This window comes from Rhea americana, unplaced genomic scaffold (assembly GCF_003343005.1).
Source record: "Rhea americana isolate MKP2758 unplaced genomic scaffold, rheAme1 scaffold_415, whole genome shotgun sequence".
Classification (NCBI taxonomy): domain Eukaryota; kingdom Metazoa; phylum Chordata; class Aves; order Rheiformes; family Rheidae; genus Rhea; species Rhea americana.
The window spans coordinates 203,456-224,556 of NW_028186552.1; the positions used below are offsets into that span (position 1 = coordinate 203,456).

The window sequence follows — 21,101 nt, forward strand, 5'->3', positions numbered from 1 at the left end:
CCTGGATGCAACCCTGTCTAACATGCTCTAGGTGACCCTGCTGAGGAGGGAAGTTGGACTGATTCTGTGATTCTGTGATTCTGTGATTCTATGAGAGATTACTAAAATTATGTTTTAGCTAAATTATGTTTTAGTTTTTTGGTAGAGACTAAGGCAAAAAATGTAAAAAATCTCTATCTGTCTTGAAGTCTGTTTGGATAAGTTTCACTGTACAAGTTGAAGCTGCTGTCATTGAGCAAGTTTATAAAAATACTAAAACTCAGTGAAGTATCACTACATTATGCAGGGTACTTGTGCTAGAAGATTACAGTGGCGAAGACTGTGTTATTGTTAGGGTTTTTTTTTTAATCAGAGGCCACTGGCACATTGAATTTTCAAAATAAGAGAGAGAGTGTTGATTTTCAAACAAAGTTCATGGTGCTTAAGTACAGCCTCTTGTGAGTTCTTCATTCTCTTTGCTTCTAACCACCAACCTATTTTCTCTAAAGCTAGATATTTTTATTAGTCTTTATTGACTGCAGTGAGAGGTTTTTTATTAGTTCCTGTGAGATAATGCATTTTCTTCTAGACTGTATAATTTCACAAGGTTACAGTTTTGCATTTATGACAAATTCAAGTGAAAAGTTTAAGGGTAGGATTTAGGGAGATTTAAGAAAATTCAGAGATTTCAGAAGACCCATTTCCAATTTTTATATTCACAACTCCACAGTAATATAAAATGAGGAATGGGAAAGTGTAATTTACTGCATTAACACACTRTCAGGTCACATGTACTCTTTTAGGTACACCACATATGTGTATGCATGCATGGATGCCTGCTCTCTATATGCATATATAGAGAGAGAATCTTTAAAAAAGGAATAATTATTACTCAGTCTGGGACAACAAAAATCGGATAACGTGTACAGAAAGAGATGAAGTTTMCAGCATCTAGTGAAGTAGTGGAGCCAGCAGAAGTGTTTGATTTCAGCAATAGGCAAAAATAAAGCTGTTTACCTTAACTTTGGTAAAGGTCAAAAATTTGTAATCTGTTCTATAGGGCTGGAAACATCTTAAAAATGTGTGATACACAAAGGACTTGCATTGCCTTACTGCATAGTAATGTGGCCTTGCTGGTGTTATCAATAGATAAATGTTCACTGACATCCAAAAAAATGCAAGTGCAAAGAAGACCACATTAAAACTTACATATCTTTTGGATTTACATGGTTGTCAGTTCCTGTATAAACGACAATTATGTATCTGAATTACCCTTCTCACTAAATTAACTTTAATTCTGATCAAGGATGGCGTTTTTTTTAAGTACTCTATATTTATTAATTGATTTGTTCCATTAATCTTCTGACATAATGTATGAATTCTTTTGAAATATTGGAACACTCGGGCGACTCGAGTCTGGTTCCCTCTCCCTGCTCTCCCTCTCTCTGCTATAGCTTTTGTTCTTCCTTGCTACGTTGCTTTACTCCTTCTTTATCTTTTCTCTCTAATGAATTCCTCCATTTTTTTACTCACCCAGCTCTCTCATTTGCAGTTTTCTGCTCTTTTTCTGTTACTAGAGAGGCTGCAGAAAAGTTAGTAGGCAGGTAAATTTTCCCTTTGTGGCTGTTGATTTTTGTGACCATCCTTAACAGCATTTAAAGAACTCACTTTCTCATGAGGTTGAATTCAGAACTGGATAAATTTAGAGTTGTGCTTGGAAAAAATGCCTCATAGTCTCATAGAACTGTATGTTAGGTACAGAAACTATGAATAATGAACTATATTGAAAATAGCACTGAGGAGGACATTCTCAATGCTGTGGCTGAGGAGGTGGCATCTTCTTTTTCAACGAACAGGCCCTCTGTTGACCAGGTGAATTTTCTATTTGAGTTAATTTTGAACACAGTATGTCCAATTAGACATACATGTAGATGACTTCTTGTATTATGAGCTGATTTTGTTGTTGCGAGTCAGATTTCCTCAGTGGAAATTGCTGAGTTTAGTAGCTAGATTTGCATAGTAAATTTTCTGTCCTGCCTGTGTTAGTAATTCACATCCCAGTTCCAGTGGCCAYGCTTGGTCTGATCACCAGAGGATCGACTGTATTCTGACTCCACCTGTGTCYGAAGTCATATGTGCCCAGAGAGTTTTTTCAGTGGTGATAAGGAGCTATATAAAGATTTTCTCTATACCTATTTATGCCATTTGTTAGCCTTTGTGCAAACTTTAGCTTAGTTTTCCTCTTCTCTCAAGTAGCTGTCAGCTAGGTTACAGTAGAAGCAATGAGGCCGGTGGCACCGTTAATTATTTACATCTGTGGACTGAAGATGAGCAAGTGTCTGACATAGAGAAAGTGATGATTAGGAGAAAGGTAGCCAAGGGAAAATGTTTACTAGAAAGCCATCTCAAATAGRGTACTGACAGTCGTTATATATGCAAATGCATATATAGCCATATGCAAACAATCATCAAGTTTTAAATTAAACTTATTGTGTATTAAGTTTAGACTATCTACTGGTTTGCATTTCTCCAGTGTTTATGAAAACACGCACACAAAAAGGGAAAAGCAACTGTAGGGCACCATAAACCAATATCCGTATGTCATGTTTTGCACCTGTGAACTCATTCATGGTTAATACTAATGACAGTACTAAAATCATATCACAGCATTGTACAAATGGAGCTTTGTGTGCTGCTGCGAGGCTTGCTAAGCTTTACAGATACATAATCTTTTGAACTATTTAATCTACAAGGCCACACAAAGTTGTAAACCATCCTTCTAAAGCTAATTTGTACGTTTGCTAATTATGAAGTCTTGAATCCCTAAATTGTATATCAGCACCTTAAGCATCGACTAAGGTCAATGCAAATCCTTGACTGCATTTGGGAAACGCTGGCTTGGACAGTCATGCTGCTTCTCTCTATACGAAACACAGTGAGCCAAAGGCAGTCCTTCCAAAGGAAYGTACGTACCAGAAGGCTTCTTGTGGCCTTACCCTTCTCTTTATAAAGAGAGGATGAAACCCTCAGTGCTAGATACTTAAGGCTGTGAACCTGCTGGTTTTAAGAACTCTGGGACTCAAAGCAATTTTTTGTTTTCTTATGTTCTGCATTTTCTCTTTTTTTTTTCTATTTATCTCAGTATTGCTTTCTGCAGTTTTCAGCACTCCTTAATTTGGTCCTAAGTTATGAGACGATATAGTCAGTATATTCATTCGCTTCCATACTCACAACCCTACTCATTGCCACCAGTTTTATTCTGTCTTGTGGAATATTATTTTGGAGACAATACGTTGTGTTCGTGAGGTAGGAGATTACAACTATTGTTCTGCCTTGAATAGCACCATGCTTTGCTTGCTTTCCTCCTCTTTTCAATTGTCCATGTCTTAGCCTAAGTGCTTATAGTTCTCTCATGGGCAGCTAAATATCTAATTTAATTGAAGGTGACTTCAAACTTCTATTCATTACGGATCTACGTGGGTGAATAAAGCACGATGATAAGTAAGAGTAGAAATGAATGACTAAGGGGTAACCTATGATACCGTAGATCCCTATTAAATCTGAAATCCTTTGTTTGCATATATGTAAGGTACCAAAGAATAAGTTTTAAGGTAACTCTCATAAATTTATGCCAAGGTTTCAAACTCCTGATATTAAAAGCACATGTTAGACTGTAGAAGTGATAGTACCTGTATGAAAAATTGACTTTTTAAGAGAACTGTGGTATCGTGATATAAAGCATTTGATTTACATGTCACACGTTAATTGGTAACTGCAGAGTATAGTAGTAGTATTTGACCTCTTGGAAGTTTTCAAACATTCAACATAAAACCGTGAATTTATCATGGAAGAATTGTCTCTTGTTCCCACTAATCTTCAATTTTCCTACAAAAGCAAATTCTTCTAATGGCCATAACTTAACATTAAGCCTTAAATAACTTTAAGGTAAAGCCTTAAATATCTTTAAGGTATAGTATCTCTTGTCCTGTGAGGGCCGGAAATGTATATTATTACTYTAAAATGCTGTGTTTTCAAGTTTTACGAGCCCTTCCTAGATCCGYGCGCCGCGCGGAGACGCCTCGCAGCGCGGTGCCTCGCGAGGACTTCTGCCTTCTGGAGAGCCGCGGGGAAGGAGCAGGAGGGGCTCAGAGCTCTGCTCTTGCCCTTCGAGCGTCCCCCTCCGCGGGCCCGATGAGGGTGGGCAGCCCGACGCCGGTAACGGCGAGGTCCGGTTTTCACGTATTTGACTCTTTCTTGTACATTACAGCACGTGGGCTCTCGTCGCCTGTGCGTCACGGGTGGAGTTAAATCGCTGACCCGTGCTGTATTCGAGCTGTTCCCAATCGCTGTTAAGTCGGTTCACCAGAAATTACTTCAGTTTCCCGTAGAAACTTTGTATTCTAAACCCAAGAAGTTTAAAACCAAATCAAAATCTCATCCTAAAATCTTTAGACAGGAGCTTACYGGACTTGTCCTGTTCAGATATTAAATGTTAATTAAAAGATTTGTTCTTTCCACTCATTCTTTTTACGAGGAAAATACAAATATATGCTTGTATTAAAAATGTTTATACATCTTTGACCACATATTTCAATTTTCTGCTTGATCACATCTGATTACTGGCTGTATTGGTGAGCACTGAAGTAATCTTGGGTTTATATGCAAATACATACTTTACAAATACTTATTATTTTTGTGAAAGTCCTCTATTTTTTCAGAAAGCATTTTTTTCTCCTCACACTCACTGTTTACATTTGCTTTAATGCAGTGAATAAATGGCAGATGAGATATGTTTGGTTTTGTTAAATTTTAGGTGCCTTCAGGTCCTGATGAAACTGAAAAGTGAATAGTTAAATAATTCAATTTTCTGTGACCTACCTGCTATTGAGCACTTGGCTGTCCCAAGCTGCTTTATTTCTGTTCTTTTTTGATAACTCTGCCTTTCTCCACTGATCCATTGTATGTCACGGCTGATAATCTGTCAGGAAATAAGAATAAGCTTTTTTAGTTCTAGTTCTTATACTCTTCTAATCTGGTCTTAAATGAAGCCACCTACTTCAGATCTCAGAATTTGATAGGTAAAACATCCCGGCACGTATTCCTCAGTCCTGAACTTCCCCACAAGAAAATAGGAGTGAGCATGAGGATGGATTTTGAGGAAATTGGAAGCTTAAGATGTCTGAAAAGTAATTAAAAGGGAATAGTGTAGGTTTGCACAAGCATCTAAAAAATTGCCTATTGCCTGGAATGAGAAGTAGCCCACAGATGGTGCAGAACTAAACGAATTCTGGCAGAAACCCGGGCGCTGCCGGAGATTTTAGATAAGGTAGTGAACTGTATGTGCCTGCAGTGCTTTATGGGATGAGGCGTCCTCTCTTCGTGGAACAAAAAGTCCTACCTTCATATAGCAAAAACCTCCAGAAAAAAAAACACANAAAAAAAAAAAAAAAGAAAAGAAAAGAAAAGAAAAAGAAAAGAAAAGTAACTCCCCCCAGTAGCCCTGCTGCACAGAAAGGGAACAGAGCTGCATTCCCCCTCCTCTTGCTTTCTTGCCTTGCCCCGGGGTCTGTGCCAGAGTCAGGAGGTCAGGTCTCTGCTTCTCAAAGGACTTTGTTACTGTCATCTTCAAATCCTATCTGCGAAAAAAATTTTAATCATTTTTGCACTTCCTATTTTTAATTTCCTTTAATTTTACTGGAAAATGTAGAAAAAAWTCTGTCTTTGTAAAGTGTTTCAGTATCTCTGCATCTGATAGGCACTCATTCGAAATAGTGCACAGAGTAGTTCCTTTTCTTCCAGTTCCAAGGGCATTTAGACTCTTTACCCTTAGCTTARGAATGCTGTTTGCCTGAAAAACTCTGTGTAAAGTACATCTGGAATGCAATTTTCTTTTTCAATCCTGGAAGCACACAACTAGTCTGAGACAGAGCACATTCATCCATGTGTATATTACCTTTTTATCATAGAATCATAGAATCAGTAAGGTTGGAAGGGACCTCTGGAGATAGTCTAGTCCAGCCCCCCGCTCAGCAGGGTCACCTAGCACGAGTGTACCATTTTTTCTATTAATCAGTGATACAGATACCAAGGATACACAGGGATGTAACTGGTCAGTACGAGGTATCAAGCTACAAAGATCCGGGAAGGGAAGCAGGAGGGTCCCTGTCACTCCTGGGGACGTGAGCTCTGGGTAGTGAGAGGTGATGCCTGTGTTGCGAYGGTGGGAATGGGGTGAAAGAATACCCTTCCACGAGCAAAGGGATCATAAACTGCTGAAAATCGCCCTTTGCTGTTCCTCGCTCTGAGTGACGGGCAGCTTACTAGCATCTAGCGCATGAGTGAAAATTTTTAGTTAAAACTTTCCCTATTGGAGCAAGTTTTTCAAGTTTGGGTTTTTATTTAGTGGGATATAGTAAGAACTATCTGCATCTGTTTAAAATAACATGAAGCGTCTCAGCACTGCCCTTTACTTTCTCCTGCTGACTCAAAAAGAGACCAGATCTGCCAAAACTGAGATTTTCCCACTTACGAGGGAGCTTTCACGTACTGCCTGTTTTGCTTCTGTCCTTGGTCTTGGAATTAGTACCTAGGAGAAGGTGAAAGCGTATTGCACTCGAGCACATTGCATCYGAGGTTATATTTCCCTTGAGGACTGCCACAAGCTGACAGTTTAGCATAGCCCCRTAGCAGCTAGGCCTAACACAGGGAATCAAGGAGCTTTAAGCAGTTCCCTGAAAAATTTTCCACCGTCTCTATGTGGCTCGCCGTGTACTGCACATAAATTATGATCCGTCCTGCTAAACGAACTAAACGCTTTGGGCCTCCCAACGCCCTTTGCAGAGCGCTAAGAGCTCTCTGTGCTCGTCACGTGAAATCGCGGTGCGTGTTGATTCTCCCGTCAGTGAAGCCCCCCACGAAGAGCGAAACGAAACAAATCCCCGTGCTTGACCCTCCCGCGGCAGCAGGGTGCGAGGAACTGCGGCTCGAGCCGCCCCCTCAGCCGCTCCCTGGCATCCTGCACCGCTCGGCTTCACGGCCGGGGCCCTGGGCGAGAGGGGCAGTTTCATCTAGCGTGGCCATAATTACTTAATGTTTATATGTAACTTCATATCCCAGAATCGGTATCTGAGRTTATTTATACAGGGGAACAGTGAATATAAATGCTACTATCTCTTTCTTTGATATGACCAGAGAAATTCTAGACTGTGGTTCACTAGGCAGTTGCAAATCTGTGGTCCTTCTTTAATGTTTGCAAAGGTAAATTTTAGCATCCATAAAGTCTAACATGAAGGAAAACATACCTCTTCTCACCTGTACTGTAGTAACCTAGCTAACCTGTTGGGTTTTAGCTGCATTAATCCTTACTTGATGATTTTAATTCTCCTCAGCACTCTAGTGATAATGCACTGAAACGCTTCACGATAGACAGCTGTGTGAGGCGTTGTACTTAGCCTTCAAACRGAAATAGTATGCAATATAGAACTTTCTCTGCCTTTTTGTGGATATAAAAATACGTATGAGAAACTTTCTGTGTATTTTCTAGGTCCTGACGAAGCAGATTTCAGCTGTACGCCGAACTATATTGCCTGCATCGGTACAAACAAATGCATTCACTTGTCCCAGCTCTGCAACGGTGTTTACGACTGTTCTGATGGCTATGATGAAGGGGTGCATTGCCGGGGTAAGTGCATTTGCTGAGGAAAAAATGCTTTACCCGTAGGACCTTTACTAGGTTTTACTTTTGAATGCTAAGAGAACCAAAAATTTCTTCTTGGAAAAGCACCTATTTTAAAAGGAAAATTAATATCATTGACAGAGGTATATTTTGATGTATATTTGAAGTTTATTTTAGAAATATTTTGTTGTATGAAGTRAATGCAAGTAAGAAGTACAGATGAGTTTTCAAATTTTAACAGTTATTAAGTTTCTATGATGGAATTCTTTACAGCAAACGAAGGATGAGGAAATTTTTGTTAGAGAACAAAAGTTGGGCAGCACACGCTGTTAGACAGAAATTTATTTTTTTCCTTGTAACTTCTGTTTAAACAAAGCCAGATATGAGAAGAGCTAAAGAAAGATGCTGAAAAGACCTCAGATTTGCCGTGAGCATCATTTTGCTTTTAGGACTTGCTTTATGTAAGATTTTGTTCAAGTGATTTACTGCTTGGAAGTGTAGTTATCTAACTGCATCAATGAGAAATCTTAACTAGAAATTTGGGAGATCAACTTTTTAGCATTTCAGGTATAACACTCATGAGTTTTAGTCAGCTCTACCTTGGAGATAGTTATAGTCTGCCCTATAAAACGCCAGGTGGTTAACATATCAATCAGTGGACTTCACTGCTAGACAAATAATTGCTGATGATCCTTCACAGGCCTCCTGTTCAGAGTCAAAAACCCAGGAGCAGGTCCTCAACTTCTTCTGCAATCTCATGTGACAATATACAGTGAAAGAGACGATTAATGGCATACTTCAGAAAGTCAAATTAGAATGTAAAAAMGTTCAGGTGGACTGATTTCCAAAACTGGCACAATAAAATGTAAGCCAGTACCAAAAATAAGCCCACTAAAAAAGCCACACGCACAGCGTACAGGAAAAGAGCGTCAGCTGGAGCTAGTCGGTGTAATACTGCTGACTCCACAAAGCCACAAGTATTATTTTTATGTAGCCAACTGAGGATATAGACTGACACAAAAAATATTATTCCTGCTCACGGTGATAGGAATCATTTCTTTTCTTGAAGGCTCTACTTTTGTGGTCGTGTTCAAGAAGCAGTATATAAAATCAAAATTTGTGTCAACATATTGATTTCAGTATTGGTCTGAGCATCAAAAAGGAGCAACTATTAAATTGGCCACAGCAGTCTTTGGCCCACAAAGAAGCTTTCAGAACTTCCAAAAGAGTTTTTTTTGTGTGTTTTCTTTTTTTTCAGAGAATGGTGTTAATCCATTGAAGAATACACATTTAAATGTGTATTCCTCAATAATTCACATATTTATACTAGTTATTCTGGATTAAGGTGCTGAGGATTGAAAACTTCAAGTGCTGCATAGTTATTTTATTTTAAGTCTGCAAATCAGGAGAGTAATGGAATCAGAAAAATAAATAGACTAAGAAGAGAATTTGTATATTAGTGTAAATTAAAGTTTATTTTTTATGTGTAACTTTTTGCATATGCAGTCTGTACTTTGGAATATTGTGGCACATAAAATAAGTAGTCTTTATTCATGTCCTTTTAATTTATCCTCAAATGTACCTTGCAAGGCTCGAGCTGATTCCCACTCCTTGCTTTATTATCATATATGAATACGAAAACTTCCCAGTGGTAAAATTAATGTCTGTGCTAATAAATTACCATATAATTTAGTAAAATATACTAAGCTGTTAACAGTAAACATTTAGTCTAGAACACATAGAATATGTATATGATGAAGTTCTTTAATATTATTTTTTCTGAAGAATTTCATGTCTTCTCCCAGTAATTCATCTAGTAAATGATAAATGATGCATTAATGTTGATTCTAGTAGCAATTACTAATTTTACTGTGCTTAGTAGAGACTATTCTTGAGAATACTATTGGACACATTCCTGTCAAGAAAGCGAAAGAATACAGAAAATTATAGTTTTACATTRTGGTGGTGTAGTCTGATACTTACAAGTGCCACTAACAGAGCTGTTATGTATCATATAGTTGGTATGAATGCAACATAACAGTGACTGTATTTAAGAAACATACATATGTATTTATAGTTATATATGTAATTATATGAATATATCAGAACAATAAACAATTGATGAATTTTATAATTAATATACATTCTAAATAATGAGTTTACAAGGATATGTTCAGAGGATGTGTGTGGCCAAAAGCTGGAAGATTGCTTTGGAAACTTAGCAGAATATTTAACTGTTGATATTAGTAAGAAATGTGACAAGCATGTTCCTCTGAGATTTATTATCAAATTTTTGATTGATCGGGAGGTAGAGCAGTTTTAAGTATTGGATTGCAAACAAACTCTCCTGTTCACAGATGTGACTATGTTAAAATAATCTATTTCTAAAGATACTGGTAATTCTGGATGAATAAGTTATAGTCTGTACAGCAGAAAAATATTTCATGGTCTGAATTATGAGGCATGTGATCATGGCACTGACCTTTGCAGTKTACTGGTCATAGCTCCGTAAGGGTAAAAGCTTCTGAAAACGGTGAAGAACTAATAAGATACAAACATTTGATAAGTGGAACTGTTCTAGGAATTTCTTTCTCTAAGTTTAACACTCTTATGTTAATTCATTATATTATCATCACTGAGGGATATATTCAGGACAGCACCTTTCCCCTGGGTAGGTGGAAATATGATTGTATCTGCAGTATGGTAATGTATGAGAAATTTCAAGGAAATAGCAGTAAATACAGTGACATTCCTTTCTTGTCGTCTTTTATTTCGGTCACATACACATTTTTGCTGGTGAGAGTAATGCATAAATTCAGGAGGGTTTGTGGCAATCTGAAATAAAAAATCTTGTCTTATGTATGGTTATTCTACATTATGTGTTTCAATGTCCTTCCAAGGAGAAGGGGTATTTAGTTCACTAAAATAGATTGTGGACTTAAGCTATTTGAAACTCACAACATGTAACAGCGATAAGACATCGATATTTTGGTTTCTCTGCTATTTTTAACTAATTAAAGAATGCGTCAGAGAGGTTGAAGGCACAAGCAAGGGCTTACAGTAGTGGCTAAGCTCTCCTACAAGGTGTAGGCTGGGGCTACTCAGTTTTCCAAAATTCACCCACTAATCCCCCCGCAGCACAGTCCTGCCAGATGTTGGGGCAGTTGCTGCCCGTCAGCAGCTGGATAAGGCTCAGGTACAACTTGCCAAACCAGGCCAGAGGGTGCCAGTCGGAGCGGTTCTGCTCGAGGACTCATCCAGAGCTGTTCCTGACGATGACGTTTCTCTCCTTAACACAGTTCTTCAGGTTTCTTTTGAGAGCTGTATCTTCAGTGGAGCTGAATTTGCAGCTACTTTCAAAGCTCAACCAAGCAATGAGCCGAGAATTCCTCTGCCACTGGGGAGTTGCCGAATTACTAAAAGCTGAACTGTTAGCTCCGAATCTTTCCTTTGCACTGTTTATCCCTGAGCATCTGGGTTTCACGAGGCTTCAGCTTTCTCCAACATCTGATTCTGGGATCTGTTGAAGGTTAAAATACCTCATTTTTTCTATTCTATTTAGGGACAGCTCAAACAAATAGGATACACTGAGTAACTTGGCTTTGAGTATGTAAAGGGAGGTGGATTAAATATATTAAGATAATTTCTAGAGAAATGCGAACACATTTCTGTGAATCTTAGAAATGGTTGTTTATAGGGCTAGAGAAGTCATTGTACAGCTCTATAAATCAATGTTCCCCATATATTTAGCAAAAAAAGTGAAGGTGATATGCCAAAATTAGTTTTCACTCTATCTCTGAGTGTAGAAACGTCTCTTTTTCCAGTTAACTAACTTAAGGCTACAGGGACAGTTGTGCTAAAATTTTGTGTGTTCTWGCTAGAAAATGCCATAGAAGTACTCTAAAAAGTACTAAAAAGAGTATTAGGACAAATACTTTGCATATCTTCAACTTTAAGCCAAAATATCGTAAACAGGGCAAACCTGGCCACAGGTATCTACGTTACCTTCTGAAGACTTCATAAGATGGAGTCCCTCAGAAGATGTCATAAAAATAACTTGAACATTTTTTGATGCGCTCACTAGAAGAAACCAAACACGTTTTAGTAGGCTAATGCTCATTAAGAGCGTCACAGAGGTTACTTACGAGATTTTTCTTTTCAATTAAAAGTGAAAGTTTGACTGAACTTAACTGCGATCTGATAGAATCCTGTCAAGCCTGTGGTTCACTTGGATCTTTGCTAACCATGATCTGAGCCACAATCTTTAGTGAATAAAATATACAAAGACAAACTAGATCATTTCACACAAAGAAAGGCAAAACGCACMGAAGATTTTGCTGAATAATTACATTTTTTTTGTGGCAGCCTATAATCAGAGTATTATTTTTCTGTTTATGCTTTTTGAATGAATTGTTACCATAAGATGAAGATAAATGCTGTYATTACAGAATCATTTATCTGTTCTGGCACTTTTACAGCTGGAGCAATGGGAAATTTTAAGTAGCGTTTACTAGAGGGGAAAATACAAATTTCAGAATTTTATGGAAACTTAAGGCCTTTCAAGAATGAGTCAGAATTGCAGAATTGAAAATTACGGAGCTACATTTAGATCCAAATGTTAAATATCCTTTTGTTTGTTTGCTTTTGTTTTCTAATGAGGTTGTGTAGCAAAGTAACCAAAAAGATCTAACTCAGACTGGAATTGTAAATGTTCCCCTGATTTTCTCATGAGGCTTTCCCAGAAATAGCGCACACCTTCTGCAAAAGAAATCCCCTTAAACTCATTTGGCATATTCTGACAAGCATAAAGTCAGCCAGCCTTTAAGACTGCAGTGTGCAAAGTGCAACATCAGGTGAGTGAATCCTTGAACCCCCAGGAAATGTCACACTGCTCCTGACATACCAGTGGGGCTGCTGAAACCATGCGGTAACATTCAGAATGATTCCCCCTGCAACCCCACTGTGTTCTGCACCAAGCCTTTTACTTGTGGTTGTAAGGCAGAAAAGGGGGAAAAAAAGGGGGGGGGGGGTAGGGGCTAAACTTCTAAAAAGCATCAAAGAGTTTTTTTGTGTGTAAGGTAACGAGTCCTCCCAAGATAAAGAAATTTGTTCTGCAGGAAAGGTAATATAATTTTCTCATTGCCTAAAAAGCCTGTGAAATCGTGCAAGATTTCACAAAATCTGGAACCGAGCCACAAAGCACTTCAACCTTTGTATTCCTCCCTAACCATTGTATTCTTTTCTGCACTGTAACAACTGACTTCCAATTTAAACTGTAAAGACTTTTCTCAGGAGAAAAACAAAAAGTGTGGGACTTTTCTAAAAGGTTCATTTTTTTATGTTATATAGTATCTGCTGTTACGCGTTTGCAAGAGAAACGCAGTTTGTTTGCCTACTATGCCAAGGCAGTATCTTTCTTTCTTTTGAGATAACCGTTGTGATACTCGTGGTCAAACAAAGGAGAAACAAGTTAAAATGTAATCTTTCAGGATACTGAGGTAGGCTACTGAGATATGGTAGAAATATATTGAGACTTTTTTTAAATCTTTGAAGACTGCTGTGTAGGGCATAATGCATGCAGCGTGTTACGGCATGCTGACCGCGTGGAGTACTCCAAGGAGCAGGGGGATATGGCACCTGAGACTCTGGAAATGAAAATGGTGGGATTTAGGTGAGGTGAAAATCGTGTCTGTGCAGATTTTCAAAAATTCTGTGGAGATCTGGTTAAAGAGAGAGTTTATTCAGTTTGACATGTTCCTTGTTTTCTTGCAGAATTATACAGCTCAACAAGCAGAAATTTGGAACATGTAAATAAATTTTAGCAGGCGTCAGATGATCTGTATCTAGTCGTAGCTTTTTCATTTCTGCAGAAACAGAATTCAGGCACTGACCCTTGCATGTGGAAGGAGCTGCGGGTAACTGGCTGAGGTCCTGGTGATGACTTTCCTTCACGATCATGGGTATATTTGCTTTGGATCAGAGCTGCTAGTAAATAGCTACATTTGTCTCTGGGAAGCTTGCTTGCTCTTTTTTATTGTATCTCCTTCTCATTTCACCATGCAGATATTCAGCTGGTGGGACATGATTATTTTGCCCACCTGGTCACCCTAGAGGAGCTTGATGTGGCTCACAGACATTAGCAAGGTCATTTAGTCTATTCTGCTGGCAAGAGGACCAAGTCATGGGCTTGCTGATTTAATAACTCGCTATCACAAARCCCGATTGTAGCAAAGCAAATTAAAGTTGGCTGGCAGGAGTGTATAGTGATGGAAGATGCCTGAGTGATGAGATTTCATCCCACCTTTAATAGGCTGTTTCTAAAGATGTTTTTAGGCCATAGTACTGGGCAGAGCAAATGCTAAAATTAAGAAAGAACTGGAAAGAAAGAAAAGGAGATGACAGTGATGAAGACCRTGAAGAGACAAATGGGTAATTCCTCACTCTATATTTCAAAATTCTTCTGTTATTACTGGGTTAAAAAAAAATACAATAGAAATCTGATTTTTCAGAAAAGGGACAYTAACRTACCAGCATTGCCTATATGGCAAATTAAAAGTGGAACTTAAGTTTGATAATAGTTTCATATATATATATATRTGTATATATATATAAAATCTACACACACATACATATACATACATATATAACAGTGATAAAAATTTCATATAATAATAATAAAAATATCAGATCAAGAGTATATACAATATTATTATCCCGTGTTTTGRAAGTGATACATATTTTGTCTGCTATCAATCTTTTCTCCATTTTAAGTTGCAGTACTGTTGTATGTGTTGGCAAAATCAAGTATTGGTCATTTATGACCTCTCTGAATACAAATACTGGTTTGTTTTGCTATTCAGACTGTGCTAGTGCCAGTGTTGTAAATACATGTACTCTCTTAAGGGTCAGGAAAACCATGTTTACACAAGGAAATGAAGAATCAGATGTTTGAACCATGGATTTTTTTTTAATCGTCCCTGTGAAAGAGAAGGTTAAAGATTCTAGCTCAAATATTTCTTCTATGATTACGTTATCTAGTAAAATGGATAAAGTGTAACAGATATTTTACGTATGTCATATTTTAAATTAGACCACAGTAATTAAACCAGACAGTCAGCTAACGGGACAGTTAGCGGGATCGTGTTCGGGACACACGGACCTGGTGGGCACGGCTCTGTCTGGGTCGGAGGAGGCTGCAGCAGGGTGATGGGAGAAAGGTTTGCTCCGCTTTCCAGGGACTGAGATTAAGTCGTATTTATTGTTACCTGCTGTTACTGTTTTGAGGCTGTCCTCTATTGAGAAAAGAAAGCGAAGCGTCCTAACTCTTACTAGGAGCATCACATTTTCAGTTGTGTTCAAAAAATTTTGTTATCTTTCTGTGGATTAGTGTGTATAATTACCTGATTRTTTTTTCCAAGTACAGCTCCTTTGAGGAATTGTCTTACATAAGAAATATAAGATGCATGTCCAAATTATTTTAAAGGTACTTTTATGAAGATAAATACCCTTGGCATCATCTCTAGATGAAAAGTTCCAGATATATTCACACTGCGAAAGAAACCGACTCTCCTGTGAGCTCGCCCCACAAGCAGGAGTTGTGGATGCCACCTGGGGTCCGGTCGGCCACGTCTTAACTGCATCTTAACTGATGTAAAGGTGTGGGAGACAGCTTCTCAGYGAGGGGGAACCAGGGCCTGAGACCAAATCCTTTGGAAACACTGGTAACCTTCAGGCATAGTGAGAATGATAGCATGAGCTTTATCTTCTGCTCTTGTCACCAATACTCAGGGAAAGAAAGATAATTTAGACTTCTGAAATCTTACTTAGAGGGGTTAACACTTTTACCAGTTTCCTTTTGCTCGACTTTTTGTTATCAGAGTATACAGGAACTTTTAAAATTAGACCTGTAGGGTAAGAACTCGATTAATATTTATTATGTTAATTAATAATAAAATCATATCTGATGAGCAAAAAGGCACCTGAAGCACCGATCCATCAATAAGAGGCATCACCATTACATTTCTGTGGACTCTTATTTCAGTGACATTATTTGTGTATTCATTGCTCAGATCAACAGAGTTTTAAAATAATTGAGCAACCTAATATTTGAAGTGAGGAAAAAAATTAAGTGAAAGATACATTTGCTGAAAAATGTGGTTTTGGTCCCCCTAAAGCTATTCATAAAGTCGACCTAAATTTACAGAATGGTATCAAATGGAAGACAGAAAAGAAAGGAAGAGCAAATTCCAGGGCTAGAATCACATTATTTGTCAGGAGTGAAGTTGTCAGTTTTCTCCCCCAGGAGTCCTCAGCCAAGCTAAATTATGAGACTTGGTTTCAAGTTCTTTTACTCTCTGCCTGAGGGAATTTGACTTCCCAGCTCCTTATCTTCCCAAGGTGAATAAGCAAACTGCAAGGTGCTCTGTGTGGGGGCTGCTTCTGCTCCTCGTGGTGCTCTTCTACATGGGATGCACAGTTAACCATTTATCATAGCAAACACTTGAAGCTCCAGGAATGTTTATCCTCACTCCCATGACAAAGAGGCAATTTTGGCCTCTCACTCGTTCCCATCTCCAYGATTATTTGTGTATTTTTAACCCAAGTGGGCCAGCCGGAGGGGTTTGGGTAGATGTAGTCCCACCTGGGACACATAAGCACCTACAGAGCGTCTACACGCCTAGCGCTGTGCRCGTGGTGCGTATCTGAGAGCGGGGGACCTCGTTTCAACGCCGCCACCGCAGCAGGCAGCAACCCCCCGGCTGTTGATGGCTCTTTTCCGTTGGCATTTTTGCCTGCTGCGTTACGTACTCGAGTACCGTGGAGATGGAGAATCTCTGAACAAGAAAGTCGCTCTTGGTAGCTCGTCAGGCCGGGGGATTTAGGGCTGTCCTGGAGAAAGGAGTTCAAATGCTTTAAACAGAGCAAGGATATTAACATGAATCTCCCATATTTCTTTAGAGTACACAAACTGCTTATCTTTATTCTCTCGAGAAGAAAAGAGAAGGAAATCCAAACAAACAAAGGTTTCTTTCAAACAATTTTTTTCCTCCTTTCCTGCTTTTCAGTAGCTAAAACGTATTGCCCTGGTATTTTCACAGGCCTTCATGATATGTAAACTTTAGCTTATTATATCAAGGAGAAAAAGATTGCCAGGTTTGAATATCTTTTAAGTTGGTCATTTATTAGTAAAATGCAAAAGGTTTCATGAAGATAGGCTTTTCCTTTGCCTAGTTTTTAATCACTCCTTTAAAATGTTTGGTAGCTAATATGTCAGGAGCACTTTGGGCTATTCTGCCATTTCACACGTTACAATTTATAGCTGGAAAAAAAAGGGAACTTGTTCATTTTTCTTCTAGACAGGGACCATAATTTTTTACCGTATCCAACTTCTTACATCTTTCAATTTTAAGCTCAGGAAACTGTATAATCAAAAAGTATAAGTCATTTTCAAAGCATATAATACAGTTTAAAAATTAAAAGTTACCATAATTTCTGATGATAAGTAAGTCAAAAGTGAGCCCAGCAAACTTAAGTGAGATTGATAACATTCAGTGGTGTGAAGAAAAGTTTGCTTTGACACTTTGAGAAATAACTTCTAGTCTTCCACTCATAAGCGCGAACAGTCACATAACATACATAATCTTAAACTGATTTTCAGAATCCGTTACATCCTCTCCAGAAAATTTCAATCAATCATCTTGTCTCCACCAAAATCTGAGTCAAGAAAGAGAAAATTAATCTTTAGCTCATGGGAGCAGGACCTATAGTTAGGATCTTACCATGGGTTTGAGTCAGTTCTCCCTGGGAATGTGTTTCCCCTGTGCTGACTCAGATAAGAAGAAAATGTTCCCGGGAGCTCCCTAATCGAAGGATATTACCTTATCGCTGGGCAAGCGGGTACCCTCGGGATCGTGCCTGTGCACGCAGAGGTGTCGGTCCCTGTGGCTCGTCATCGTTCCCATTGCGGTGGTTCCTCCTCCTGCCCTTTGCTCTCTGGTTGTCGCTGCTGGGCCTTTACAACCTCGCAAATTTTGCCACGGTCGCTCCCCATCGCACTTGGTTTGCCAAGATGTTAAGTGTTAATTTTAACTGCTCAGCAGTTTATGATCTGGCATCCTGTTCTTACAGATTTTGATTGGGAGAAGCTACATATCTTTATGTCCATTCCCTGCAGTGTGGAGGGAGAGCCAAAATTCCCCAGAAACCGTGAAGTTCGGAAAACTTGCAGATGATGTAAAATGGTCCTGATTAATGCTTCACAAGCTATACATAGCGGAACTCAAGTTAATGCATTCGAATTGCATATAATCTATACTTGGCCTATTGCAGAGGAAACAGATTAATAATTTACTTCCTATTAATATTCTTTTCACACCCAAAACATTGTGCTGAGAAAACCTGTAGACCTAACTTACTGTCTGCTGTGCAGGTTATTAAAGTCCTCTCAAGATCTTTGCTTCCCACTTGTCAAAAAAATTAAAATAAGCAGTGTGCAACAAGCAGAAAATTTTAGTTAGAATCAGACTTGAAGCCTATTGGAGTTAGTGGGATATTCCCATGATTTTAGAGGCCTTTGGACTGAGCCTATCAAAATAAAAAAATGCTTATTTTTTGGAGATGCTTGTATTCAAATAGTGTTTAAAAAGTTGTATATGCAACATTAAAATTGTTGACTCTCAGCTCACAAAGAAGGGACATCCCTAGAGCAGCAGCAGCAGAACTTTTTTTTTTGTTTGTTTTTTGTTTTTTGTTTTTTTTTTTTTTGTTTCCCCAGAAGCTCTAGGAAAATGTTAGATCTTGAGAAGGATGGGCCTTATTTAAAGTTCAGGGTGTGACCTTGATCCACTCTGTGCAAAACAGTAATGTTTTCTGGCATGCATCTAAACTATTGAATAAGGTTGCTATATTCTGTTCTGTGAACTTCTCTCCTTAGCTCTAGGATATCGTGCCTTTGAAAGGTGTCCTGTGAAACTGAAATTCCTGAGACTCTACATTTCCTATCGTGMTAAAAATAAATTTTGTCAGTACAGTTGTTCTTAAATCCACTTACATGTAGCAAGGTATAAAAATGCTGCTTAGGAGATAAGGTATCTTATACCTGGGATGGATTAGCGGAACAATGGACTGTTGTCAGCCTTAAATTTTCTCAAAGGGACTGATGAACCACGACGATTATAAACTAGGAGGAGTTAGCAGAGGGGAGGATTTTGATTCCAAAAATAGGCTTATCAGCTATGTAGTGAGACTTTCCTGACCCCTTCGTTATGTAGCTTCCACATATAAAGTGGTTTCCATACTTTTGTGAGGGTCCATACGAGCTGGTGTCCAGGTCAACCAGAGAAAAAATGCCTGTGCTTTAAAATAAAAGACACTTTTATAGTAATTTAAGCCCCAAAGATACCTCTGAGCCCTGCTATGGAAGGTCAGAATCCTACCTCGTTAGGACCACGTATGACCTTTTAAACAAATGCACTTTTTAATTACYAGCAGGCAATTCAGCACAATTTGTTGCTGTCTGAGCTACTTTTCTATTTTCTGATAGTCTTGCATATTTTATAGCCTCTTTCAAAATTATGCATCAGATGTAGGACCTGCCACTTGTTTAACTGACTTTTCCCCTTATTTTAATGATGTGCATCCCCTGGAATTTTAGCAGATGGAGAAGCAGCTCTTGGTTTAATCACATACCTGTACAAGGGACATCACAGCGAGGAGGGTCCTAGCCACAGCTTGCTGGCCCCAGAGCATCTTTTTGCCGTAGAGACACTGGGGCTGAGAMCTGTATCTCGGTGTGCTTCCATCGGTTGGAGAGGAGAAACGCCTYCAGCCAAAGCGCGAGAGCTGCTGGTTGCTCTGCCCCTTTGCTGGGAACCCAGGCCGTGCTCTGCCTGGGTAGGAACGATTCCCTTGCAGAGTCTTTTTTATGTGTGTGAATTTGAGGTAAAGCTCCGAGACCGAGGGAACAATCACGACGTGTCTGTATTAACTTCAGAGGTGGTGCTAAGGTACCTCCATGGCATCCTGCCTCGCTGTTATTCTAAGATGATTTCAGCAACCRTCCCAAATACTGGCTGGAGAGAGAACGTAACGGCAGGAGAGTAGCTTATGCCCTGGACTCGTCRTGCCATCGTTTTCATTGTCATTGGTTTAGTTGCCTTCTTTATTATCAACTCTTATAATTTATTAAAAACAAACATATCATCATTTAGTGAGCATTCAGATCTTGATTTGGTTGCTGAACTAAATTCTTAAACAAAATAAAAACAAGATGCATTCACATTTTGTATGCTTTTTAAAAATATTTATGGCAGAACAGTTCCAGGTAGGATCAAGGATTTATTGTATAAAGTGACATAGAATCACACATTGAAAAAAAATATATTTTTTCAGAGTTTACTATTCTGAAGTAGCAAAACATTTAGTTATCTTTTCACAAATTTGAGGTTTTTTACCTCATTGAAAATAGTGAAGTAAAGCCATGAAAGATAATGAAGTGAAAGACAAAAATAGCATGAAACATTTGTGCCAAGGTAAATTTTAGGTATCAGAGTTGATTTCCTCAGGAAAACCATGAATTTGTTTTTAAATTACAAACTAATGGCAKGCGGTGGTGTAGGTGGTGGAGGATTAAACAGGAAGGGAGTAAGTTCTGTTCTGCAATTTGTTACACAAAATGTATCTAGTTACCTAAAACAAAAATGCTCGGCCATTCTGAGTACTCACATTTAAGATACATTGTAATTAAAATTGCTTTTGTGAAATGTAGCTATTCTGCTTTCTGCAGTGTATCTTACCCTAGTATTTTATCTTTAAAAAATCAGAGATTTTTTCACAAATTAAARTGAGCCCACTTGTGTTTACTGTGGAAATTTGAATGGGGAGTGCTCTTTAGGAAAATCTGGCTTGCTTCCTTGCCTTAACAAGTTGGAAGTTGGAAGAGGCATGGACCGATGTGGTGTCCCTGAAGTGCAGATAGATGCTTTGATTTTTAGAAGAGAAGGGGGAAAAGCACAAATCCAAAACAAATCTCATGTTGGTCATAATACACAGTATTAGAGGAAAGGATAAAACAAATGCAGTGATGGAAAAATGACTTAAATAGCAACATACCTTTCATAAACRTGTGGATGACTGTTAGATGAATTAAAGTGTGGATCACTGATGTGTCTTCTGTTACTGAAGTTAGAGGTTTCTGTGTTTATGTTCACAAAAAYACAGGTTTACAAAGGAGAGCTAGATGAAAGACCAAAAAATACTCTTTCATTATCCACACAGAAAATCAGGCTTTTTACTATATGAAAACAAATGCTTTGTTTTGAAGTCCACCTGTGTGTATCAGGTTTCTTGACATCATCCTGAAGCTGCTGGCAAAGCATGTATGATTTCTCTGCTAAAACTGTGAAATTTAGAGGGTAGAGGAAAAAACAAACATTTCCTGCTAAATGCT

General features: G+C 38.5%; 1 protein-coding gene across 1 annotated transcript in view; it reads left to right on the top strand.

Annotated features, from left to right (window-relative positions):
- The window catches only part of LOC146590245 (low-density lipoprotein receptor-related protein 1B-like), a gene marked incomplete at its 3' end in the record, with an annotated part of 297,172 nt that overhangs the window by 102,274 nt on the left and 173,797 nt on the right, over positions 1-21,101 (top strand). The window contains exon 3 of the mRNA XM_085314919.1: positions 7,523-7,660. Coding sequence (XP_085171045.1) covers positions 7,523-7,660 — 138 coding nt within the window. The remainder of the gene's footprint in view (positions 1-7,522; positions 7,661-21,101) is intronic.